This window comes from Pristiophorus japonicus, chromosome 8, assembly GCF_044704955.1.
Source record: "Pristiophorus japonicus isolate sPriJap1 chromosome 8, sPriJap1.hap1, whole genome shotgun sequence".
NCBI lineage: Eukaryota > Metazoa > Chordata > Chondrichthyes > Pristiophoridae > Pristiophorus > Pristiophorus japonicus.
Window position 1 is genome coordinate 159,821,048 of NC_091984.1, and position 27,079 is coordinate 159,848,126.

A 27,079-nucleotide genomic window follows, 5' to 3' on the forward strand; every position below is an offset into this window, starting at 1 on the left:
AGAAGGAGCGGGGCGCGAAGGAGCGGGGCGCGAAGGAGCGGGGAGCGGGGCGAGGGGGAGCGGGGCGAGGGGGAGCGGGGCGAGGGGGAGCGGGGCGAGGGGGAGCGGGGAGCGGGGCAAGGGGGAGCGGTGCAAGGGGCAGCGGGGCGAGAAGGAGCGGGGAGCGGGGCGAGAAGGAGCGGGGAGCAGGGAGCGGGGCGAGGGGGAGCGGGCGAGGGGGAGCGGGGCGAGAAGGAGCGGGGCGAGAAGGAGCAGGGAGCGGGGCGAGAAGGAGCGGTGCGAGAAGGAGCGGGGCGAGAAGGAGCAGGGAGCGGGGCGAGAAGGAGCGGTGCGAGAAGGAGCGGGGCGAGAAGGAGCGGTGCGAGAAGGAGCGGGGCGAGAAGGAGCGGGGCGAGAAGGAGCGGGGAGCGGGGCGAGAAGGAGCGGGGCGAGAAGGAGCAGGGAGCGGGGGCGCGGGGGAGCGGGGAGCAGGGCGAGAAGGAGCGGGGAGCGGGGCGAGAAGGAGCGGGGAGCGGGGCGAGAAGGAGCGGGGAGCGGGGCGAGAAGGAGCGGGGAGCGGGGCAAGAAGGAGCGGGGCGAGAAGGAACGGGGAGCGGGGTGAGAAGGAGCGGGGCGAGAAGGAGCGGGGAGCGGGGCGAGAAGGAGCGGGGAGTGGGGCGAGGGGGAGCGGGGCGAGAAGGAGCGGGGAGCGGGGCGAGGGGGAGCGGGGCGAGGGGGAGCAGGGCGAGAAGGAGCGGGGAGTGGGGGGGAGCGGGGAGCAGGGCGAGAAGGAGCGGGGAGCGGGGGGGAGCGGGGAGCAGGGCGAGAAGGAGCGGGGAGCGGGGCGAGAAGGAGCGGGGAGTGGGGGGGAGCGGGGAGCAGGGCGAGAAGGAGCGGGGAGCGGGGGGGAGCGGGGAGCAGGGCGAGAAGGAGCGGGGAGCGGGGCGAGAAGGAGCAGGGCGAGAAGGAGCGGGGAGTGGGGCGAGGGGGAGCGAGAAGGAGCGGGGAGCGGGTCGTGAAGGAGCGGGGCGAGAAGGAGCGGGGAGCGGGGGGGAGCGGGGAGCAGGGCGAGAAGGAGCGGGGAGCGGGGCGAGAAGGAGCGGGGCGAGAAGGAGCGGGGAGTGGGGCGAGAGGGAGCGGGGCGAGAAGGAGCGGGGAGCGGGGCGAGGGGGAGCGAGAAGGAGCGGGGAGCGGGTCGTGAAGGAGCGGAGAGCGGGGCGAGGGGAAGCGGGGCGAGGGGGAGCAGGGAGCGGGGCGAGAAGGAGCGGGGCGAGAGGGAGCGGGGCGAGGGGGAGCGGGGCGAGGGGGAGCGGGGCGAGGGGGAGCGGGGAGCGGGGGAGCGGGGGAGCGGGGCGAGGGGGAGCGGGGCGAGGGGGAGCGGGGCGAGGGGGAGCGGGGCGAGGGGGAGCGGGGAGCGTGGCGAGAAGGAGCGGGGAGCGGGGCGTGAAGGAGCGGGGCGAGAGGGAGCGGGGAGCAGGGCGAGGGGGAGCGGGGCGAGAAGGAGCGGGGAGCGGGGCGTGAAGGAGCGGGGAGCGGGGTGAGAAGGAGCGGGGAGCGGGGCAGCGGGGCGAGAAGGAGCGGGGCGAGAAGGAGCGGGGCGAGAGGGAGCGGGGAGCGGGGCGAAAGGGAGCGGGGCGAGGGGGAGCGGGGCGAGGGGAGCGGGGCGAGGGGAGCGGGGCGAGGGGAGCGGGGCGAGGGGAGCGGGGCGAGGGGAGCGGGGCGAGGGGAGCGGGGCGAGGCGAGGGGAGCGGGGCGAGGGGAGCGGGGCAAGGGGGAGCGGGGCGAGAAGGAGCGGGGAGCGGGGCGAGAAGGAGCGGGGAGCGGGGCGTGAAGGAGCGGGGAACGGGCCGAGAAGGAGCGGGGATCGGGGCGAGGGGAGCGGGGCGAGAAGGAGCGGGGCGAGAAGGAGCGGGGCGAGAAGGAGCGGGGAGCTGGGCGAGGGGGAGCGGGGAGCTGGGCGAGAAGGAGCGGGGAGCGGGTCGAGGGGGAGCGGGGAGCGGGAGAGCGGGGAGCGGGCGAGGGGGAGCGGGGCGAGGGGGAGCGGGGCGAGGGGGAGCGGGGCGAGGGGGAGCGGGGAGCGGGGCGAGGGGGAGCGGGGCGAGGGGGAGCGGGGCGAGATGGAGCGGGGAGCGTGGCGAGAAGGAGCGGGGAGCGGGGCGTGAAGGAGCGGGGCGAGAGGGAGCGGGGAGCAGGGCGAGGGGGAGCGGGGTGAGAAGGAGCGGGGAGCGGGGCGTGAAGGAGCGGGGAGCGGGGTGAGAAGGAGCGGGGAGCGGGGCAGCGGGGCGAGAAGGAGCGGGGCGTGAAGGAGCCGGGAGCGGGGTGAGAAGGAGCGGGGAGCGGGGCGAGGGGGAGCGGGGCGAGAAGGAGCGGGGAGCGGGGCGAGAAGGAGCGGGGAGCGGGGCGTGAAGGAGCGGGGAGCGGGGCGTGAAGGAGCGGGGCGAGAAGGAGCGGGGCGAGAGGGAGCGGGGCGAGAGGGAGTGGGGAGCGGGGCGAAAGGGAGCGGGGCGCGGGGCGAGGGGAGCGGGGCGAGGGGAGCGGGGCGAGGGGAGCGGGGCGAGGGGAGCGGGGCGAGGGGAGCGGGGCGAGGGGAGCGGGGCGAGGGGAGCGAGGTGAGGGGAGCGGGGCAAGGGGGAGCGGGGCGAGAAGGAGCGGGGAGCGGGGCGTGAAGGAGCGGGGAGCGGGGCGTGAAGGAGCGGGGAGCTGGGCGAGGGGGAGCGGGGAGCTGGGCGAGAAGGAGCGGGGAGCGGGTCGAGGGGGAGCGGGGAGCGGGGCGAGGGGGAGCGGGGCGAGGGGGAGCGGGGCGAAGGGGAGCGGGGCGAGGGAGAGCGGGGCGAGAAGGAGCAGGGAGCGGGGCGAGGGGGAGCGGGGGGAGCGGGAGCGGGGCGAGGGGGAGCGGGGCGAAGGGGAGCGTGGCGAGGGAGAGCGTGGCGAGGGAGAGCGGGGTGAGAAGGAGCGGGGCGAGAAGGAGCGGGGAGCGGGGCGAGAAGGAGCGGGGTGCGGGGCGAGAAGGAGCGGGAAGCGGGGCGAGAAGGAGCGGGGAGCGGGGCGAGAAGGAGCGGGGAGCGGGGCGAGAATGAGCGGGGAGCGGGGCGAGAATGAGCGGGGAGCGGGGCGTGAAGGAGCGGGGAGCGGGGCGAGAAGGAGCGGGGCGAGAAGGAGCAGGGCGAGAAGGAGCGGGGCGAGAAGGAGCGGGGCGAGAAGGAGCGGGGCGAGAGGGAGCGGGGAGCGGGGCGAAAGGGAGCCGGGCGAGAGGGAGCGGGGAGCGAGGCGAGGGGGAGCGGGGCGAGGGGAGCGGGGCGAGGGGAGCGGGGCGAGGGGAGCGGGGCGAGGGGAGCGGGGCGAGGGGAGCGGGGCGAGAAGGAGCGGGGCGAGAAGGAGCGGGGAGCGGGGCGTGAAGGAGCGGGGAGCGGGGCGTGAAGGAGCGGGGAACGGGCCGAGAAGGAGCGGGGATCGGGGCGAGGGGAGCGGGGCGAGAAGGAGCGGGGCGAGAAGGAGCGGGGAGCTGGGCGAGGGGGAGCGGGGAGCTGGGCGAGAAGGAGCGGGGAGCGGGGCGAGGGGGAGCGGGGAGCGGGGCGAGGGGGAGCGGGGCGAGGGGGAGCGGGGCGAGGGGGAGCGGGGCGAGGGAGAGCGGGGAGCGGGGCAAGAAGGAGCAGGGAGCGGGGCGAGGGGGAGCGGGGTGAGGGGGAGCGGGGCGAAGGGGAGCGGGGCGAAGGGGAGCGGGGCGAGGGAGAGCGGGGCGAGGGAGAGCGGGGCGAGGGAGAGCGGGGCGAGGGGGAGCGGGGCGAGAAGGAGCGGGGCGAGAAGGAGCGGGGAGCGGGGCGAGAAGGAGCGGGGAGCGGGGCGAGAAGGAGCGGGGGGCGGGGCGAGAAGGAGCGGGGAGCGGGGCGAGAAGGAGCGGGGAGAGGGGCGAGAAGGAGCGGGGAGCGGGGCGAGAAGGAGCGGGGAGCGGGGCGAGAAGGAGCGGGGAGAGAAGGAGCGGGGAGCGGGGCGAGAAGGAGCGGGGAGCGGGGCGAGAAGGAGCGGGGAGCGGGGCGAGAAGGAGCGGGGCGAGAAGGAGCGGGGAGCGGGGTGAGAAGGAGCGGGGAGCGAGGCGAGAAGGAGCGGGACGAGAAGGAGCGGGGAGCGGGGCGAGAAGGAGCGGGGCGAGAAGGAGCGGGGAGCGGGGCGAGAAGGAGCGGGGAGCGGGGCGAGGGGGAGCGGGGCGAGAAGGAGCGGGGAGCGGGGCGTGAAGGAGCGGGGAGTGGGGCGAGAAGTAGCGGGGAGCGGGGCGAGAGGGAGCGGGGGAGCGGGGCGAGAGGGAGCGGGGAGCGGGGCGAGAGGGAGCGGGGCGAGGGGGGCGGGGGGAGCGGGGCGAGGGGAGCGGGGCGAGGGGAGCGGGGCGAGGGGGAGCGGGGCGAGGGGGAGCGGGGCGAGGGGGAGCGGGGCGAGAAGGAGCGGGGAGCGGGGCGAGAAGGAGCGGGGAGCGGGGCGAGAAGGAGCGGGGTGCGGGGCGAGAAGGAGCGGGGTGCGGGGCGAGAAGGAGCGGGGAGCGGGGCGAGAAGGAGCGGGGAGCGGGGCGAGAAGGAGCGGGGAGCGGGGCGAGAAGGAGCGGGGAGCGGGGAGAAGGAGCGGGGAGTGAGGCGAGAAGGAGCGGGACGAGAAGGAGCGGGGAGCGGGGCGAGAAGGAGCGGGGCGAGAAGGAGCGGGGAGCGGGGCGAGAAGGAGCGGGGAGCGGGGCGAGAAGGAGCGGGGAGCGGGGCGAGGGGGAGCGGGGCGAGAAGGAGCGGGGAGCGGGGCGAGAAGTAGCGGGGAGCGGGGCGAGAAGTAGCGGGGAGCGGGGCGAGGGGGAGCGGGGGAGCGGGGCGAGAAGGAGCGGGGAGCGGGGCGAGAGGGAGCGGGGAGCGGGGCGAGAGGGAGCGGGGCGAGGAGGGCGGGGGGAGCGGGGCGAGGCGGAGCGGGGCGAGGGGGAGCGGGGCGAGGGGGAGCGGGTCAGCCTGACATCGGTAGTGGGTAAAATGATGGAATCAATTATTAAGGATGTCATAGCAGTGCATTTGGAAAGAGGTGACATGATAGGTCCAAGTCAGCATGGATTTGTGAAAGGGAAATCATGCTTGACAAATCTTCTGGAATTTTTTGAGGATGTTTCCAGTAGAGTGGACAAGGGAGAACCTGTTGATGTGGTATATTTGGACTTTCAGAAGGCGTTCGACAAGGTCCCACACAAGAGATTGATGTGCAAAGTTAGAGCACATGGGATTGGGGGTAGTGTACTGACATGGATTGAGAACTGGTTGTCAGACAGGAAGCAAAGAGTAGGAGTAAATGGGTACTTTTCAGAATGGCAGGCAGTGACTAGTGGGGTACCGCAAGGTTCTGTGCTGGGGCCCCAGCTGTTTACACTGTACATTAATGATTTAGATGAGGGGATTAAATGTAGTATCTCCAAATTTGTGGATGACACTAAGTTGGGTGGCAGTGTGAGCTGCGAGGAGGATGCTGTGAGGCTGCAGAGCGACTTGGATAGGTTAGGTGAGTGGGCAAATGCATGGCAGATGAAGTATAATGTGGATAAATGTGAGCTTATCCACTTTGGTGGTAAAAACAGAGAGACAGACTATTATCTGAATGGTGACAGATTAGGAAAAGGGGAGGTGCAAAGAGACCTGGGTGTCATGGTACATCAGTCATTGAAGGTTGGCATGCAGGTACAGCAGGCGGTTAAGAAAGCAAATGGCACGTTGGCCTTCATAGCGAGGGGATTTGAGTACAGGGGCAGGGAGGTATTGCTACAGTTGTACAGGGCCTTGGTGAGGCCACACCTGGAGTATTGTGTACAGTTTTGGTCTCCTAACCTGAGGAAGGACATTCTTGCTATTGAGGGAGTGCAGCGAAGGTTCACCAGACTGATTCCCGGGATGGCGGGACTGACCTATCAAGAAAGACTGGATCAACTGGGCTTGTATTCACTGGAGTTCAGAAGAATGAGAGGGGACCTCATAGAAACGTTTAAAATTCTGACGGGGTTAGACAGGTTAGATGCAGGAAGAATGTTCCCAATGTTGGGGAAGTCCAGAACCAGAGGTCACAGTCTAAGGATAAGGGGTAAGCCATTTAGGACCGAGATGCGGAGGAACTTCTTCACCCAGAGAGTGGTGAACCTGTGGAATTCTCTAGCACAGAAAGCTGTTGAGGCCAATTCACTAAATATATTCAAAAAGGAGTTAGATGAGGTCCTTACTACTAGGGGGATCAAGGGGTATGGCGAGAAAGCAGGAATGGGGTACTGAAGTTGAATGTTCAGCCATGAACTCATTGAATGGCGGTGCAGGCTAGAAGGGCCGAATGGCCTACTCCTGCACCTATTTTCTATGTTTCTATGTTTCTATGTGAAGGAGCGGGGAGCGGGGCGTGAAGGAGCGGGGAACGGGCCGAGAAGGAGCGGGGATCGGGGCGAGGGGAGCGGGGCGAGAAGGAGCGGGGCGAGAAGGAGCAGGGCGAGAAGGAGCGGGAAGGACCGGGGCGAGAAGGAGCAGGGAGCTGGGCGAGGGGGAGCGGGGAGCGGGGCGAGAAGGAGCGGGGAGCGGGGCGAGGGGGAGCGGGACGAGGGGGAGCGGGGAGCGGGGCGAGGGGGAGCGGGACGAGGGGGAGCGGGGAGCGGGGCGAGGGGGAGCGGGGAGCGGGGCGAGGCGGGGCGAGGGGGAGCGCGGCGAAAAGGAGCGGGGAGCGGGGCGAGAAGGAGCGGGGAGCGGGGAGCGGGGCGAGGGGGAGCGGGGCGAGAAGGAGCGGGGCGAGAAGGAGCGGGGCGAGAAGGAGCGGGGAGCGGGGCGAGAAGGAGCGGGGAGCGGGGCGAGAAGGAGCGGGCCGAGAAGGAGCGGGGCGAGAAGGAGCGGGGAGCGGGACGAGAAGGAGCGGGGAGCGGGGCGAGGGGGAGCGGGGAGCGGGGCGAGAAGGAACGGGGAGCGATGCGAGAAGGAGCGGGGAGCGGGGCGAGAAAGAGCGGGGAGCCGGGCGAGGGGGAGCGGGGAGCGGGGCGAGGGGAAGCGGGGCGAGAAGGAGCGGGGCGAGAAGGAGCGGGGAGCGGAGCGAGAAGGAGCGGGCCGAGAAGGAGCGGGGCGAGAAGGAGCGGGGCGAGAAGGAGCGGGGAGCGGGGCGAGGGGGACGAGAAGGAGCGGGGCGAGAAGGAGCGGGGAGCGGGGCGAGAAGGAACGGGGAGCGGGGCGAGAAGGAGCGGGGAGCGGGGCGAGAAGGAGCGGGGAGCGGGGCGAGAAGGAGCGGGGAGCGGGGCGAGAAGGAGCGGGGCGAGAAGGAGCGGGGAGCGGGGCGAGAAGGAGCGGGGAGCGGGGCGAGAAGGAGCGGGGAGCGGGGCGAGAAGGAGCGGGGAGCGGGGCGAGAAGGAGCGGGGCGAGAAGGAGCGGGGAGCGGGGCGAGAAGGAGCGGGGAGCGGGGCGAGAAGGAACGGGGAGCGGGGCGAGAAGGAACGGGGAGCGGGGCGAGAAGGAACGGGGAGCGGGGCGAGAAGGAGCGGGGCGAGAAGGAGCGGGGCGAGAAGGAGCGGGGAGCGGGGCGAGAAGGAGCGGGGAGCGGGGCGAGAAGGAGCGGGGCGAGAAGGAGCGGGGAGCGGGGCGAGAAGGAGCGGGGAGCGGGGCGAGAAGGAACGGGGAGCGGGGCGAGAAGGAGCGGGGAGCGGGGCGAGAAGGAGCGGGGAGCGGGGCGAGGGGGAGCGGGGCGAGAAGGAGCGGGGAGCGGGGGAGCGGAGCGAGAAGGAGCGGGGAGCGGGGCGAGAAGGAGCGGGGAGCGGGGCGAGAAGGAGCGGGGAGCGGGGCGAGAAGGAGCGGGGAGCGGGGAGCGGGGCGAGAAGGAGCGGGGCGAGAAGGAGCGGGGAGCGGGGCGAGAAGGAGCGGGGAGCGGGGAACGGGGCGAGAAGGAGCGGGGAGCGGGGGAACGGAGCGAGAAGGAGCGGGGAGCGGGGCGAGGGGGAGCGGGGAGCGGGGCGAGAGGGAGCGGGGCCGAAAGGGAGCGGGGCGAGAGGGAGCGGGGCGAGAGGGAGCGGAGAGCGGGGGAGCGGGGAGAGGGGGAGCGGGGAGCGGGGCGAGGGGGAGCGGGGCGAGGGGGAGCGGGGAACGGGGCGAGGGGGAGCGGGGCGAGGGGCGAGGGGAGCGGAGCGAGGGGGAGCGGGTCGAGGGGGAGCGGGGAGCGGGGCGAGGGGGAGCGGGACGAGGGGGAGCGGGGAGCGGGGCGAGGGGGAGCGGGGAGCGGGGCGAGAAGGAGCGGGGAGCGGGGCGAGGGGGAGCGGGACGAGGGGGAGCGGGGAGCGGGGCGAGGGGGAGCGGGACGAGGGGGAGCGGGGAGCGGGGCGAGGGGGAGCGGGGAGCGGGGCGAGGCGGGGCGAGGGGGAGCGCGGCGAAAAGGAGCGGGGAGCGGGGCGAGAAGGAGCGGGGAGCGGGGAGCGGGGCGAGGGGGAGCGGGGCGAGAAGGAGCGGGGCGAGAAGGAGCGGGGCGAGAAGGAGCGGGGAGCGGGGCGAGAAGGAGCGGGGAGCGGGGCGAGAAGGAGCGGGCCGAGAAGGAGCGGGGCGAGAAGGAGCGGGGAGCGGGACGAGAAGGAGCGGGGAGCGGGGCGAGAAGGAGCGGGGAGCGGGGCGAGAAGGAGCGGGGCGAGAAGGAGCGGGGAGCGGGACGAGAAGGAGCGGGGAGCGGGGCGAGGGGGAGCGGGGAGCGGGGCGAGAAGGAACGGGGAGCGATGCGAGAAGGAGCGGGGAGCGGGGCGAGAAAGAGCGGGGAGCCGGGCGAGGGGGAGCGGGGAGCGGGGCGAGGGGAAGCGGGGCGAGAAGGAGCGGGGCGAGAAGGAGCGGGGAGCGGAGCGAGAAGGAGCGGGCCGAGAAGGAGCGGGGCGAGAAGGAGCGGGGCGAGAAGGAGCGGGGAGCGGGGCGAGGGGGACGAGAAGGAGCGGGGCGAGAAGGAGCGGGGAGCGGGGCGAGAAGGAACGGGGAGCGGGGCGAGAAGGAACGGGGAGCGGGGCGAGAAGGAGCGGGGAGCGGGGCGAGAAGGAGCGGGGAGCGGGGCGAGAAGGAGCGGGGCGAGAAGGAGCGGGGCGAGAAGGAGCGGGGAGCGGGGCGAGAAGGAGCGGGGAGCGGGGCGAGAAGGAGCGGGGCGAGAAGGAGCGGGGAGCGGGGCGAGAAGGAACGGGGAGCGGGGCGAGAAGGAACGGGGAGCGGGGCGAGAAGGAACGGGGAGCGGGGCGAGAAGGAGCGGGGCGAGAAGGAGCGGGGAGCGGGGCGAGAAGGAGCGGGGAGCGGGGCGAGAAGGAGCGGGGAGCGGGGCGAGAAGGAGCGGGGCGAGAAGGAGCGGGGAGCGGGGCGAGAAGGAACGGGGAGCGGGGCGAGAAGGAACGGGGAGCGGGGCGAGAAGGAACGGGGAGCGGGGCGAGAAGGAACGGGGAGCGGGGCGAGAAGGAGCGGGGAGCGGGGCGAGAAGGAGCGGGGCGAGAAGGAGCGGGGAGCGGGGCGAGAAGGAGCGGGGAGCGGGGCGAGAAGGAGCGGGGAGCGGGGCGAGAAGGAACGGGGAGCGGGGCGAGAAGGAGCGGGGAGCGGGGCGAGAAGGAGCGGGGAGCGGGGCGAGGGGGAGCGGGGCGAGAAGGAGCGGGGAGCGGGGGAGCGGAGCGAGAAGGAGCGGGGAGCGGGGCGAGAAGGAGCGGGGCGAGAAGGAGCGGGGAGCGGGGGAGCGGGGCGAGAAGGAGCGGGGAGCGGGGCGAGAAGGAGCGGGGCGAGAAGGAGCGGGGAGCGGGGAGCGGGGCGAGAAGGAGCGGGGCGAGAAGGAGCGGGGAACGGGGCGAGAAGGAGCGGGGAGCGGGGAACGGGGCGAGAAGGAGCGGGGAGCGGGGGAGCGGGGCGAGAAGGAGCGGGGAGCGGGGCGAGGGGGAGCGGGGAGCGGGGCGAGAGGGAGCGGGGCCGAAAGGGAGCGGGGCGAGAGGGAGCGGGGCGAGAGGGAGCGGAGAGCGGGGGAGCGGGGAGAGGGGGAGCGGGGAGCGGGGCGAGGGGGAGCGGGGCGAGGGGGAGCGGGGAACGGGGCGAGGGGGAGCGGGGCGAGGGGAGCGGAGCGAGGGGGAGCGGGTCGAGGGGGAGCGGGACGAGGGGAGAGGGGGAGCGGGGCGAGGGGAGAGGGGGAGCGGGGCGAGGGGGAGCGGGGAGAGGGGGAGCGGGTCGAGGGTGAGCGGGGGAAGGGGGAGCGGGGCGATGGGAGAGGGGGAGCGGGGCGAGGGGGAGCGGGGCGAGGGGGAGCGGGTAGCGGAGCGAGGCGAGAAGGAACGGGGCGAGAAGGAGCGGGGAGCGGGGCGAGGGGGAGCGGGGCGAGGGAGAGCGGGGCGAGGGAGAGCGGGGCGAGGGAGAGCGGGGCGAGGGAGAGCGGGGAGCGGGGCGAGGGAGTGCGGGGCAAGGGGGAGCGGGGCGAGAAGGAGCGGGCCGAGAAGGAGCGGGGCGAGGGGGAGCGGAGAGAGGGGGAGCAGGGTGTGTGTGAAGCACGGTCACCAGGGCAGTAATTGAAGGGAACGGTAGAGTAGAGTTTATGTTACTCGACTATAGGCTTGGACTAATGAACCTGAGACAAGGCTCACGGCCGCGAAGCTCTCTGCCGGTCCCACTTCTCCAGCATCAGTTCTGTAATCTCAGCAGCAATGTGCAGGCGTTGGCCGAGGATTTGCTTCATGGGCTTTTTGCTTAAGAATCCATAGCAATACATTGTGATTAAGAACTAGTTGGTTTATTAACAAAGGTTTAACAATCACACTACACATTACCGGTTATTCCACCAGGTTCACAAGTACCTGCCTCATCGTGGACCCCCCGAACCCAACTGGCTGGGGTTTTATTGAGTCTGGTGAACATCACGTGACTGGCTAAGCCGCTTACATTGCAACAGCTCTACAACTCTTTTGTTGTGGTGAACGTGAAACAAATTTGCGTGTCATCCTTGTGCAGGAGCCATCAAGCAAACTCTACTCTGTAATGCGCATTGGTTATGTGCAACGACACCTGTGAGCATACTCACAGGTGCATACATTACAACCTCCATGGCCAAATAATCTGCCAACACGTGATGTCTAAATTCCCATTCGGAGGGAGGTACAAGAGGATTTCTAGCGCCAGGGGAAATGTACTCCGGCAAGAATCTGTTCCTCGAGGAAGGTACGTGGGGAGTGGGAAGTATGGGAGTGTAACAGCACAATCGATAAACTGGCCAAGTCTGAAGGAATAAACTGCACAGCTAAACTCCACGTTAGGTAACTGCTCTGTGAGATAGGTGACTGATTTGAGAAGCTTCTTCAATTAAGACAGAATGAATGGGCCGAAAACGCAGCCTCCCCTGGTGCGTACGATGTGCGCACACACCCAAAGACACATCGCAAATGCTGGTTCTCGGCGTGTGATGCACATGCGTGCCGAGAACGGGCATTTGTGATCTGTCAACATCCCCGCAGGAGATTGGGCTATTTGCCCAGCGAATGTCCTTCAAACTCTTACGCCTGGTAAAAGCAGGCGTATAGCCTATTTTTACCAGCGTAAGAGTTTTAAAATATAGAAACATTTCATGTTATTATTTATTTTTATATTAAAAACCCTGTCTATGAAGTTAAGTTTATTTTTAACACTATTAAAACAATTTTTTTTAAACATTTCAAAAAAACACATTTTTCTCAAACATTTAATTTAATGCCATTTCTATTAATTTTTTAAAAAGGGACTTTTTTTATTTATGTTTGTGTTTGATCTTAAGGGTCTTATCATTGATAGTAACGAGCTTGGAGCTCCCATTACTATTGATATTATTGGTGGTCCAGGTCCACTTGATCCCAGGATATGCAGACGATCCTGGAAGACATGTTCCCGTACGCTGGAGTGTACATCTAGGCATCCGAGCGCAATCCTACGTTTCTCCGGGACCACCAGGCATTTTCGTTAAAATGTTTTCGGTTGGCGATGTTCGCCCGAGGGGAAGCCTCCGACTGCAATTTTCCCCCAATTTTTAAATGCAAATGCCACCTGTGTAGGGAGGCTGAGGAGGGGGCTCCTGGTCCATGGTCATACTTAGCGCTGAAGTTTAAATCCGTAACTGGTGGGGTCACCCAGAGATCGTTGTGGATGGAGCTGGAGGAGAAAGAGACCACCCCAGGGGTTGTTCAATCGGCTGGCTTGCATCATGCCAAGGACATTATGCCATGATCACTAAACCCACTGCGTCAGTGTCTGGTGTCAGAGTACACAGGATTACTGTCCATCTCTGATACCAGTGTACCGATACCAGTGTAAATAAAACAGTCCGATATCAACAGCAAAATGATTGAACACAAGACCATGCAGAAAGGCTGCGCTTTCTCGTTTTAAAGCACTGCCAGAGAAATATCTGCCACTTCGTCATATTGTTGGGGAGGTTTGAAGGAGGTTCAGGGAGTGACTGGGCAGATTTACAAACTGGACACAACTGGAGGAGGTGCTTCAAGATACTTACAAGGATGACACCAGAACTGTGAGGTTATCAGAAAAGACTGAATAGACTGAGGCTCTTTATAAATCTAGTAGAAAGTATATGAGAGAGAAAGGAATAGAAGGATATGCTGATTAGGTGAGACGAAGTAAATAGAGTGGAGGGAGGCAGGTGTGGATTATAAACACCAGCAGAGACCACTTGGGCCGAATGGCCTGTTTCTGTGGTTCTATGTAACTGCACTCTCTCTGGCTCATGCTAACCTGTACAGACAAGGGGCATGCCACTCACTCAAAGGCACCAAGGAGGAGGAGGAGCTGGGGCAACAAATGGATCATTTTACGGAATTGAATGGAGCTCATCAATCAACAAGGGTGAGACTATTAAATCTGGTTCAGTGGGTAGCACTCTCGCCTCTGAGTCACAAGGCTATGGGTTCAAGTCCCACTCCAGGAATTTGAGTGCATAAATCTAGGCTGACACTCCAGCGCAGCACCCAGGGAGTCTTGCACTGTTAAATCAAGGCCCTGTTTTTACACAGTTTAAAAAAATGGTATTGTCACCTTGGCTTACGTGGACAGACCCAAGTAACCGGTGCAATCAGCGTTTGAGTCACTGTAACATCTGGTGCAGTAGTGAGAATAAAAGCAGTATTATTGATGGTGAGAGCAGGCTGCTATATCCCATGTGTAGCTTTTGGATGAGTGTCATTACTCAGCTAGGTATAAAGATTAACTTATTGTACTCAAAGAAACACAGCATTCTCATTAGGCTGCAGTTATTCTTTGAATAATCAGCAACGATTCTAGATTCCCCTCGTGTTTCACTGAACTGGATTCAGATCAGAGCCTTTGGAGATGGGAAGCAGAAGGTGGCATTGTGACTGTACCTGAACTGTCACAGGGCAGGATATCAACTGGTTTCCACAAAGCTCTATACGGAACTGAACTGAGTTCAGGTTCAAATAACTGTTAATAGCACTAGTACGCACAGCACACTAAGCTGAACAGCAACGACAGATTCTATAACTGACAGCAAACTGTTTTCTGCACGCGACCTCCGAGAAAAAGGAGCAAAAAGAGATTGCCAACAAATTTCTTTCTGAAAAATCTCATTGAGGCCTCGCTAATAACGCTTTCAGAGCAAGATTGGGCCGTTTCTCCCTGGTGAAAATTCAAACGACCAGGTAGGGATTAGCTGGCCTACAGTGCCGAGGATAATTCAACAATGGTTCACCCAGCTCTCTGGCAGAGTATCTGCCCAACTGCTGGATTGCTGTTGCCATTGCCATTCGTGGCAGGAAGACTGCTCGGGAACACGGCGTTCTTGGGAGACTGAGCTCGGCACCCCACGATCCACCAGCGGGTTTTTGTCAACAGGATACTGGGCATGCTGCTGGCAGATGAGCAGGAAACTAATGAAAACTGCCCCCCTCTGCTGCTCAGCTGTGTCTATAGGGTCTTGAGAGAGGTGGCTGCAGAGATAGTGGATGCATTGGTTGCAATTTACCAAAATTCCCTGGATTCTGGGGCGGTCCCAGCGGATTGGAAAACTGCAAATGTAATGCCCCTATTTAAAAAAGGAGGCTGACAAAAAGCAGGAAACTATAGACCAGTTAGCCTAACATCTGTCGTTGGGAAAATGCTGGAGACGGTATTGAGGAAGCAGTAGTGGGACATTTGGAAAAGCATAATTCAATCAAGCAGAGTCAGCATGGTTTTATAAAAGGGAAATTTGCTGGAATTCTTTGAGGATGTAACGAGCAGGGTGGATAAAGGGGAACCAGTGGATGTGCTGCATTTGGATTTCTAGAAGACATTCGATAAGGTGCCACATAAAAGGTTGCTGCACAAAATAAGAGCTCATGGGGTTGGGGGTAAATTAGCAAGGATAGAGGATTGGCTAACTAACAGAAAACAGAGAGTTGGGATAAATGGGCCATTTTCCGGTTGGCAAACAGTAACTAGTGGGGTGCCGCAGGGATCGGTGCTGGGGCCTCAACTATTTACAATCTATATTAATGACTTGGATGAAGGGCCTAAATGTAATGTAGCCAAGTTTGCTGATGAGACAAAGATGGATGGGAAAGCAAGTTGTGAGGAGGACACAAAAAATCTGCAAAGGGATATAGACAGGCTAAGTGAGTGGGCAAAAATTTGACAGATGGAGTATAATGTGGGAAAATGTGAGGTTATCCACTTCGGCAGTAAGTATAGAAAACCAAATTATAATTTAAATGGCGAAAAATTGCAAAGTGCTGCAGTACAGAGGGACCTGGGGGTCCTTGTGCATGAAACACAAAAAGTTAGTATGCAGGTACAGCAAGTAATCAGGAAGGCAAATGGATTGTTGGCCTTATTGCAAGGGGGATAGAGTATAAAAGCAGAGAAGTCCTGCTACAACTGTGCAGGGTATAGGTGAGGCCACACCTGGAGTACAGTGTACAGTTTTGGTCTCCGTATTTAAGGAAGGATATACTTGCATTGAAGGCTGTTCAGAGAAGGTTCACTAGGTTGATTCCGGAGATGAGGAGGTTGACTTATGAAGATGGGTTGAGTAGGTTGGGCCTATACACATTGGAGTTCAGAAGAATGAAAGGCGATCTTATCGAAACATATAAGATAATGAGGGTGCTCGACAAGGTAGATGCAGAGAGGATATTTCCACACATAGGGGAAACTAAAACTAGGGGACATAGGACTTAATTTTCCCCGGTGATTTACACCGTTTTTTTGGAGCAGGCTGCTTTTTTTGGCCTAAGTTTCCCCGATCAATCTGCACCGATATAACTGAGCTAGTTACCATTTTTTTAGGTAAATTTCTTTTTCAGCTGAAGACCTGCCACCTACGCCACTTCTGGCCATTTAGGCAAGTTTGGCCAGCTAAGCGTTACTCCAGTTCTTCTGCCTGTTCAGAAAAACCTTCTGGGGAGTTAAAGAAATTGTCGCGGGCAAGTGCAGCAGATGCCCGGACAGCAGCAGCAGCAGGAGGGGTAAGAGCAAGGGGGAAGGGGGGTGAAGCCTTTGGTATAGTTAGGTGTGGGGGGGCCTGGGGGGAGGAGGCCATTCGGCCTGGGATAGGGGCCAGGGAGCGGACCGGGAGGCCACTCGGGGCCAGGATTGGGCGGGGGAGCGGACCGGCAAGCCCTTCGGCCTGGGATAGGGGCGGGGATCGGGACTGGCATCGGGGAGGGGGGGAACTTTAATAATTGGAGGTAAGTTGCTGAATGTATTTTAATATTTTTAAGTTGCTGCAATGTATTTTAATGTTTTTAAGTTGATGCAATGTGTTTCAATGTGTTTTTAAGTTGATTCAATGTGTTTTAATGTGTTGGGAGCTGGCTGTATGTTTCACTTTGCAGCCTCAGCCCGCGTTGTGTCACTGGTTACCGTGGAAATCCGATCTTTTTGGCGCAGATCAAGGCTCCACTCCCAAAGCTAAAGGACAGGTTAGGCTGTGCCAAAATGAAGAAATCCAACGGGGAAACTTAGAAAAATTCTTTTTGCCGTACTTGGTCCCCAAGAAAACGGGCATAACTCTTCAAGTACGCCAAAAAAAAGCTTTGGGGAAAATTGAGCCCATAAGGAGTCTCAGAATAAGGTGCCACCCATTTAAAACTGAGATGAGGAGGAATTTCTTCTCTCAGAGGGTTCTAAATCTGTGGAATTCTCTGCCCCAGAGAGCTGTGGAGGCTGGGTCACTGAATATATTTAAGGTGGAGATAGACAGATTTTTGAGTAATAAGGGTATAAGGGGTTATGGGGAGCGGGCAGGGAAGTGGAGCTGAGTCCATGATCAGCCATGATCTTATTGAATGGCGGAGCAGGCTCGAGGGGCCGAATGGCCTACTCCTGCTCCTATTTCTTATGTTCTTATGTTCATTCTGTCTCGTTGAAAATCAAAACTCTCAAGGTTTGGATGTTGAAATAAATCATTAGAAATAAAAATGGGCAGAATTAACTATCAAGTTAACGTAAATATAATTTCAAATACAATCTGTGCAAGTCAGCTCGCAATTCTTAAACTTAAATTGTAATTCAAGTTTTGTGATTTCAAAACTCGGAGACTGATAATAAAGAGGAAGGCAACTATTTGGATACGTTTATTTGTAACAGCTAAAGCTCAGATTGGGCCCCCTTGATGACGAGTCCTGATTGTTGATTGGTCCCTTCGAAGATAAGACACACCCAGCAGTTTGTCTTTGCAAAGTGTAATTCGAACCATTCTGATTGCCGAGTGCAGACAGAACAGAACTAACTCGGAACAGACAGGTTCACTCTCATGGGCTAAGACCTTCTCTCTGATCGAGTGTGGTCAGTGCTTCAATACTGGGGATGCTAGCCTGGGCATGGACACTGATGTTGGTGCGCCTGTCCTCCCAGGGGAATTGCAGGATTTTGCGGAGACATGCTGCTTGCACGAGGTGTGCAAGTGACCATTGGGTCTCCCACAGGTGCGCCCCCCCCGGTGGCAAGTCTTACACTATTACAAAGTTTACATACATAACAGATATCATCCGGCCCGGCTGCTCTATCTATTTTCAAGTTCTCACTCAACATTAAATCGACCCTGACCAGAGTTGCGAAGGACATCATCTCTAACTGAGGAGCTTTACCCTTCCTTGGTCTCATTGACCTCTCCACAGTGTTCAACAAGATCGATCACATCATCCTTCTCCAACAGCGCTCTTCTATCATTCATCTCTGTAGGGACTGCTGTTGCCTAATTCCACTCCTAACTATCTGAACATAGCCAGAGTATCTCCAGCAATGGCTTCTCCTCCCACCCCTGCACCATCACATCTGGAGTCCGCCAAAGGTCCCCTCTTAATCCTTATACATGCCTCCCTTTGACAGCATCATCTGCAGACAGTGGGTCAACTTCCACGTATGCCAATCACACCAAGCTCTGCCTCTACACCAACCCTCAATCCCTCAAATACCTCTGTGCTTTAAAAAAAAATCATTCTAAGGATGTGGACGTCACTGGCAAGGCTGGCATTTACCACCATCCCTAGTTGCCCTTGAAAAGATAATGGTGAGCCGCCTTCTTGAACTACTGCAATCCATGTGGTGAAGGCGCTCCCACAATGAAGCTAGGTAGGGAGTTCCAGGATTTTGACCCAGCAATGATATATGTACATGCCATTATGGCGTGTGACTTCGAGGGGAACGTGGAGGTGGTGGTGTTCCCATGCGCCTGCTGCCCTTGGAAGGAGGCTAATGTAGTCCCCATTTTTAAAAACCTGGGTAACTATAGGCCCATCAGTTTAACATCAGTAATAGGGAAGATGCTTGAAGGAATCATAAGGGATGCAATATATGAATACTTGGATAGGGAGGGACATATTAGGGACACCCAACAAGGCTTCATTAAAAAAAAGAGATCATGTCTTCTCTGCAAGATCGGAGCCTCTGGTATTACTGGAATTATACTGAGTTGGATACAGAACTGGCTGGCAGGACGCAGGCAAAGTGCAGTTATAGATAGATTTGGATCTGTTTGGAGACCGCTCACCAGTGGTGTCCCGCAGGGATCAGTGTCGGGACCGTTGCTTTTTACTATTTTTATTAATGATCTGGATTGTGGGGTTGGCGGCACAATTTGCAAATTTGCAGGTAATACCAAGATCTGTGCAAGTGTTAGAACTGTAGGAGATGCTCGTCTGCTTCAGGCAGACCTTAATGTGTGGGGAGACTGGGCTCAAGACTGGAAGATGATGTGTAACTTAGATAAGTGCAGTGTTTTATGGGCAGGGCAAATGCTCAACATTCATACACCCTCCAGGGAAAGGCATTAAAGATGGTGGAGACAGAAAGAGATTTGGGCATTCTAGTGCATACACCCCTAAAGGTACACGAGCAATGCCATGCAGCGATAGCGAGAGCAAATAGGGTGTTGTGGTGTATCCATAGAACAATTGAGTATGAGACGAGGCATACTGTTTTGTCCTTGTTCAAGACCTTAGTCAGGAATACTGTGTCCAGTTTTGGTCTCCTCACTTGGTGGGTGATATTGAGACTCTGGAAAGGGTGCAGAAGAGGGCCACTCGACTAATTCCAAGGCTAAAGCATCTTAGTTATCAAGATAGGCTAAAAGAGTTGGGACTCTATACCTTAGAGCAGTGTAGACTTACGGGGATCTGATTGAGGTTTATCAGATAATGAAAGGAACAGACAGTGTTTCAGCTGACCGTGTATTTCAATTAAACAGGACCAGGGGACACAAATTTAAGTTGTATAAGGCTAGATCTAGGTTAGATGTCAGGAGGTGGTTCTTTTCCCAGACAATAGACGACCTCTGGAACAAGCTGCCCCCTCGTGGCGGATGCAGACTTGCTGAATTCCTTCAAGCGAAAGCTGGATTTGTTTCTGGCTGTGGCGGAGATCACCTCTTATAGAAGGTCGGTACTGCAGGGAATTTAATGTCCAGAGTGATCTCCTGGACTAGTTTTGATTACCTAGATGGGTCAGAGGGGAATTTCCCAGACTTTCCCCCCCACCCTGCCCCCCCCCAAATCGGCCTGGGCTTTTTTATCTGTATTTTTGCCCCTCCCCGGAGATCACATGGTTTGGGGTGGGGTGGAGTGTCTATGTTGTGATACACAAGGTATCGCAATTGTGTGGGACAGCTTGATGGACCTGATGGTCTTTACCTGTCCGTCATTGTTCGTATGAGGAGTTGAAGCTGGACTTGAGGGATTCAAACAGGGAGTTCTGGGAGAGATAGGCAGAGTTTGAGCAGACAGTATGAGCAAGGGCTTGAGGGGAAAGGGAGGTTGGAAATGGCTGATAATTAGGAGGATGGAAGAGTTGAGATGGGGTTTTTATGAAGTGGAGAGTGGTAACAGCAGCGATGAAGGGGAGAGGGACAGTGTCAGAGAGGGAACCACTGAATGTCATTAACAACATTATTTGAACAAACTCACCCAGTGTAAAACTGAAGTGATGGGCAATTCTATTCCTTGTCATTAAACTAAATAAGATCTCACGGTAAGATTAGGGGGTCGACTTATGAGGAAAGGTTGAGTAGGTTGGGCCTCTACTCATGGAATTCAGAAGAATGAGAGACAATCTTATCAAAACGTATAAGGTTATGAGGGGGCTTGACAAGGTGGATGCAGAGAGGATGTTTCCACTGATGGGGGAGACTAGAACTAGGGGCATAATCTTAGAATAAAGGGCCGCCCATTTACATAAGAACATAAGAAATAGGAACAGGAGTAGGCCATACAGCTCCTTGAGCCTGCTCCGCCATTCAATAAGATCATGGCCTCAGCTCCACTTCCCTGCCCGCTCCCCGTAACACCTTATCGTTTAAAAAAACTGTCTATTTCTGTCTTAAATTTATTCAATGTCCCAGCTTCCACAACTCTCTGAGGCAGCGAATTCCACAGATTTACAACCCTGAGAGAACAAATTTCACCTCATCTCTGTTTTAAATGGGCGGCCCCTTATTCTAAGATCATGCCTTCTAGTTCTAGACTACCCCATCAGTGGAAACATCCTCTCTGCATCCACCTTGTCAAGCCCCCTCATAATCTTCTACGTTTCGATAAGATCACCTCTTCATTCTTCTGAATTCCAATGAGTAGAGGCTCAACCTACTCAACCTTTCCTCATAAGTCAACCCCTTCATCCCCAGAATCAACCAAGTGAACCTTCTCTGAACTGCCTCCAAAGCAAGTATATTCTTTCGTAAATATGGAAACCAAAACTGCACGCAGTATTCCAGGTGTGGCCTCACCGATACCCTGTATAACTGTAGCAAGACTTCCCTGCTTTTATACTCCATCCCCTTTGCAATAAAGGCCAAGATTCCTGATAACTTGCTGTACCTGCATACTATCCTTTTGCGTTTCATGCACAAGTACCCCCAGGTCAAGCTATACTGCAGTAGTTTGCAAAATCTTCCTCCATTTAAATAATAAATTTAAAACAGAGATGAGGAGGAATTTCTTCTCTCAGAGGGTTATAAATCTATGGAATCGCTGCCTCAGAAAGCTGTGGAAGCTGGGACATTGAATATATTTAAGACAGAGATAGACAGTTTCTTAACCGATAAGGGAATAAGGGGTTATGGAGAGCGGGCAAGGAAGTGGACCTGAGTCCATGATCGGATCAGCCATGATCTTATTAAATGGTGGAGCAGGCTCGAGGGGCCATATGGCCTACTCCTGCTCCTATTTCTTACTTTCTTATGTATTAATAGCCCGGTTTATAAAAGCAGAAAGCATTGCCATCTATCTTTGTATTTTAATATTCTAATCAAGTGACCACGCTCACCAAAAATACATTGTTGATTTTAAGACAGGAAACCTCAGGTCTTTCAGTACTTTGTTGCTAAATGTGAATCTCTCTCTGTCACAACTGCGCGTAAACTTCACGAAAAGACGGATTTCCAGTCTAGTCTAGTCTAATGGGGTCCAGTGGCTGGACCTGTAGTCTGCAGTGTTATTCAGCTGCAGTCTGAAATGATTTGGAAGATGAACAACCTCATTAAAAGGTTGTAGGGATTTTGCAGGCTCCTCTATTCCCGACTCACTCCCTTCCCATTGAATGTCAGTGCGCAGGTTAATGCGAAGGGCATAGGTCAACAGATGCCTCTCCTGCCCAGTCTCTGCACAACGGACTGTGTGTTTTTAACACAGGGGTGGCAAAACACAATGATGGGAATGTCAGCCAGTTTTGCAGGAGCACCCACTGCAGTGCACTGCACCAAAAGGCTGCTTCAAACAGACTCCACAATCTTCGGCCATTCAAGGGGACTGCTGGGGAGACAAGGACTCAACATGCATCCAGGAATCTTTCCTCAGAAAAGAATATGATCGTGCCAGCAACATACCAGGCCACTTCCCATCTCCTGTTCTCTTGTTTCCTCACCCTGTACGTCTCCAGTACCCCAAGATCCTTTCCATGCCTGTCCCCTCTCCCTAACTGCATAATTCGATATACAGGCCACACACACACACAAAATACTGAAACACAGGAACAGTGCAATTGTATATAAAGGCCACACACACGTGACCCTCAAACACATCTGTGCAGCTGAATTCTGCTAAACACACAGCATTTTTGACAAGCGCTTTGGCAGAAGTACAACTTCTGGAACATATTTTACACCAAGTAATTAGGGTTGCTTAACTGGCTGAAAACAAGCACACACAGATAACTGGGCACACCAGCTCACGCTTGAGACCTAGATTTAGCATCAAAACCAATGTTCCAGACAGGAGTTCAGCACAGTAGGTTAGTGCACGGAGATTCTGTGCTGTAATTATCAGGTGCTGTATCCCCAGGTAGAAATCTCCATGGGAAGCAAGCTGCAATATCCTACCTTACAAATCTTGTACAAGGAATCCTGCCCATCTCCGTCGGTGTCCTTGAAGTAATCATGCGCTGGGAACGTCCGATTAATATCACGGGTAATGACGTTTTCCTGAGCAGAATCCTGCATGAAGAATAAAAATAAATGAATGGTCTCAGCAGCTCTTGTTGGTTTACTCCCCCCTCAGTGCACTTCTTACTCCAGTCCAGCACACACCAGAAACATAAAACAAGCACACCTCCCATGGCTCAGGGCAGACGCTGCTTTATAACGAGAGGTGTGACCAACAAAGTGTTACAGGACGTAAGTGTAACACAGACAGGAAATGTGTACCGTATTCACGACTTTTAATACAAGGGGTAATCCTCACTTCAACTGATCTTTGTGTCTTCTTCATTCTGTCACCATGAACTCTGTGTCTCAATCTCCTTCTTTCCCCAACCTCACTTTTCTATCACCACTCTATCTTCCACAACATCTTTATCTCCCTTAATCACTCACTCGTTAGTCCGCATTTCTTCACCCTATCCCGATAAATTTCTCTCTGACCCTACATTCAATCTTTCTCTGCCCTCCAATCAATCGTTCTCTCCTGCAAACTCTCTCTTTGTCCCTGATTCTCTCTCTCCCTGACCCCAATCTCTCCCATTCTCTGTGACCACAATCTTTCCAATTCTCTGTCCCTGATTTTCTCTGTGACCCCAATCTCTCGCTGTTGTCTTTCTATGTTTCCGAATCTCACTGACATCCAATCCATTATTGTCCCTCCAATCTGCTGCTCTCTGTAGATTTCTCTCTGTAACCCCAAACTCTCTCCCCTCTCCCCCCCACCCCCCGCCCCCACATGAAGAGCGGGGTGCGGAGCTTCATTCCATTGTTTTTCATTGATCACGATGGAAAGGTGAACAGGTCTAAAAATCACCGAGAAAAGCAGCAGCGGTAGCGGTTTCGGGCTGCGAACAGCCAATGGTAGCATGGCCCTAAAAATATAACATTTAAAGATAAATATTATATAAAATGTAAATAAATAAATGGAGGTGGGAATTTGTACATTTAAAATTCAAAACATACGAATATTCCTTCACACCGGTGGATGGTGTGACATGCACAAGAGGCCTCGGGTGACCCACAGCAGGTGTGACCGAGGGGCACTACAGGTAATATAGCTCCTGGGGCACCGCCACCTACTGGCATCATAGCAAAATGTCACACGTCTGTCAGTGACATTTTAACAAGGGACTCCCCACCCGAAATATTTACACAGCAGTTTTCAACGAGCGTATATTGCATAAATACAGGTTGATACATATGATACAAGAATTTAAGTTAAATAAATATAAAGAATATGCTGAATAATTATTGACGTTACTGGTCAACATGGCTCAGCGTAAAGACCTCTGCCCAGATTTTAACCCTATTCGCATGGTCAAGCGCTATGACGTAGAATTTATAGCACAGAAACAGGCTATTCGGCCCAGCTGGTCTACGCCGGTGTTTATGCTCCTCCCATCCCTCTTCATCTCACCCAGTCACCATATCCTTCTATTCCTTTCTCCCTAATGTACTCTAGCTTTCCCTCAAATGCATCGATGATATTCACCTCAACTTCTTGTGGTAGTGAGTTACACATTATAGCCAAATGAAGTTCCTCCTGAATACCCTATTAGACTTATAAGTGATTATCTTATATCTATGGCCCTTAGTTTTGGAATAGGTGTAATGCATTGCATTTTCGTCACATTTGCGCCCACTGCTGTTTCAACTCCTGGGTTTCTGGAAGCACTGAGACCACGACCTCATTAATATTGAAATATTGGGGTCGGCTGAAGTCATTCAGGGTCCAACTCCATTTTAGCTTGAGATACAACATCAACTTGCATTTATATAGTGCATTTAATGTAGTCAAGGCGCTCACAGGAGCGTTATCAAACAAAATTTGACACCAACCAACATAAGGAGATAGCAGGACAGACGACTAAAAGCTTGGACAAAGAGATAGGTTTTAAGGAGCATGATAAAGGAGGAGAGCATGGTGGAGAGGTTTAGGGTCCACAGCTTAGGACCTCAGCAGCTGAAGGCATGGCTGCCAATAGTGGAGATATCAAAATCATGTATGCGCAAGCGGCCAGAATCGGATTAGTACAGATATCTCGGAGGGTTGTGGGACTGAAGGAGATTACAGAGATAGGGAGGGGCAAGGGCCATGGAGGGATTTGAAAATAAGGATGAAAATTTTAAAATCGAGGCGTTGCTTAACCGGGAGCCAATGTAGGTCAGCAAGCACTGGGGTGATGGGTGAGCGGGACTGGGTGCGAGTTAGGACATGGGCTGCCGAGTTTTGGATGAACTCATGTTTACGTAGGGTAGAATGTGGGAGGCCAGCCAGGAGTGCGTTGGAATAGTCAAGTCTAGAGGTAACAAAGGCATGGATGAGGGCTTCAGCAGCAAATGAGCTAAGGTAGGGGTGGAGATGGGCAATATTACGGAGGTGGAAATAGGCGGTCTTATTTATGCTGCGGATGTGTGGTCAGAAGCTCATTTCAGGGACAAATATGACACCAAGGTTGTGAACAGTCTTGTTCAACCTCAGATAGATGCTAGGGAGAGGGATGGAGTCGATGGCTAAGGAACGCAGTTTGTGGAGAGGGAGAAAGGCAGAAAGGTTTAGGTAGAGAGGCGGAAAGGTTTAGGGAGGGAGTTCCAGAGCTTGGGGCCTAGGCAACAGAAGGCACGGCCACCAATTGTTGAGTGATTACAATCGCGGATGCTCAGGAGGGCAGAATTAGAGGAGCGCAGACATCTCCGGGAGTTGTGGGGCTGGAGAAGATTACAGAGAAAGGGAGGGGTGAGGGCCATGGAGGAATTTGAACATAAGGATGAGAATTTTGAAATCGAGGCGTTGCTTAACTGGGAGCCAATGTAGGTCAGCGAGCACTGGGGTGATGGGTGAATGGGACTTGGTGCGAGTTAGGACACGGTCAGCGAGCACAAGGGTGATGGGTGAGGGGGACGTGGTGCGAGTTAGGACACGAGCTGCCAAGTTTTGGATGACCTCATGTTTACCTAGAGTAGAATGTGGGAGGCCAGCCAGGAATGCGTTGGAATAGTCAAGTGATAGGCATCGATGAGGGTTTCAGCAGCAGATGAGCTGAGCCAGAGGTGGGGTCTGGCGATGTTACGGAGGTGGAAATAAGCAGTCTTGGTAATGGCACTGATATGCGATGTGGTCGGGAGCTCATCTTGGGGTCAAATATGACACCAAAGAAATACACCCTGCAAAACCTGGCAGGACCATGGCCTGAAAAGGCCCAGTAAGAATCCGTATTAACATTGTTTAGCATTTATTTCTGGACCAGTATTTATTCCTGCTCCCACAAGGAAACCTGAGGCCACCCGTCTCAGGATCATCATCACCATAGGCAGTCCCTCGAAGCGAGGATGACTTGCTTCCACGCCGAAAAAGGATGAGTTCACAGGTGTTTCAATGAAGGACTTAATATTCCAGGTCCTGAACTACATCCTGAAGGGTGGAAGATGCCTGTGCGTGGATTTTTTTTTAACGTGTGGGGCCATTGCACACCAGCCACCACACGGGCTTGACAGAGCTAGGTCTTGATCCAGTGGCAAGGGTTAACCAAGACGACTGGAGACCAGCTCTGCTGCATGGACCTAGTGCGCACACATATCGCAGTGTGGGCTGGCCCATGCTGCCCCTGGGCCCAGAACTCACGCCTCTCCCAGGTCCCGATCACATCCCTCTACGAACTCTTGCCGCTCCTTCGCCCCGACCTCGCTGCTCCTGCTGTATCTGCCCACACTGCAGTCAGCTATCGCCCTCCTGCAGCAGCACGTGCTGATCCCTCTAATGGCCCCGGCCTGCTGACTCTGGATAACTCTGTGTTATCAGCGCATTAATTTTCTGATTACCTAAATGGAGCTACTACGATGCCAGTGCAATCACGGCTGAGCCTGCAGGGATCTCTAAGGAAGAGTTTCTGACAGGCCCATTTAATGAATCTGTGCAATTACTTTGTCGCTGTAAGTGGATTGGTAAATCAGCTGTGTGTGTAACAGTACACTCGATGTCTATGGCCACATTGGCACCTCTCACAGATAGCAGAAGTGGCAGCAAACTATGGAATCCACGGATCAATTGCGGCTATATCTGGAAGCTACAGTAAACTCTGTGCCAACATGTCTTTTGTAGAGGTCAATAAGGACAGCGCCATCAGTCCTATCACACAGCAGGTTGTTAAGGTTTAGAATTAGACAAGCACGGGGCAGCTTTACTGTGAGAAGGTATACCTCTATAAGTGGTGAATAATAGAGCTGCAAGTTAGCTACAGGCTGCATCTTAATCAAGGGTTCCGAGAATATCATCACCCACGAGAAAATGGAGACAGAAGCCAGCCGTTGGACCCAAATATTTGCCGCTCTATACAACAAAGAACTTTCAAATCTCTCTTCAATAATGCTTCAATATGGAGTGCGGGTGTGTGAGGTTAAACCAAGGGTATTGGTGCTCACCGGGATGTTAGACAGAAAAAGACCTGCAATTATACAGCACCTTTCAGGGCTCCAGGACACCTCAAAGTGCTTTACAGCCAATCAAACACTTTTTTTTTTAAAGTGTTGTAATAGAGGAAATGCAGCAAGCAAATTTGCACACAGCAAGCACCCTCAAACAGCAATGTGATAATGAACAGATAATCTGTTTTAGTGATGTTGGTTGAGGGATAAATATTGGCCAGGACACCTTGCAGAGCTCCCCTGTTCTTCATGCCATGGGATCTTTTACGTCCACCTGAGAGAGCATACAGGGCCTCGGTTTAACGTCTCATCCCAAAGACGGCACCTCCGACAGTGCAGCACCAACTGACCACACTTGTTCAGCTCCGCTGGGCAGGCCACATCGTTCACATGCCAGATAAGAGGCTCCCAAAGCAAGCGCTCTACTCAGAACTCTTTCACGGCAAACGAGCCAAAGGTGGGCAGAGGAAATGTTGCAGGAACACCCTCAAAGCCTCCCCGATAAAGTGCAACATCCCCACCGACACCTGGGAGTCCCTGGCCAAAGACCACCCTAAGTGGAGAAAGTGCATCCGGGAGGGCGCTGAGCATCTCGAGTCTCATCGCCAAGAGCATGCAGAAACCAAGCGCAGGCAGCGGAAAGAGCGTGCGGCAAACCAGGTTCCCTGCCCACCCTATCCCTCAACGACTATCTGTCCCACTTGTGACACGGACTGTGGTTCTCGCATTGGACTGTTCAGCCACCTAAGGACTCATTTTTAAGAGTGGAAGCAAGTCTTCCTCGATT

General features: G+C 56.9%; 1 protein-coding gene across 5 annotated transcripts in view; it reads right to left on the minus strand.

Annotated features, from left to right (window-relative positions):
• rabgap1l (RAB GTPase activating protein 1-like) overlaps window positions 1–27,079 on the minus strand; it is a 626,729-nt gene that overhangs the window by 250,522 nt on the left and 349,128 nt on the right. For all 5 annotated transcript variants that reach the window (XM_070887463.1, XM_070887462.1, XM_070887464.1 and 2 more), the window contains one exon: window positions 21,772–21,885. In XM_070887463.1, the coding sequence (XP_070743564.1) occupies window positions 21,772–21,885 (114 nt within the window). The remainder of the gene's footprint in view (window positions 1–21,771; window positions 21,886–27,079) is intronic.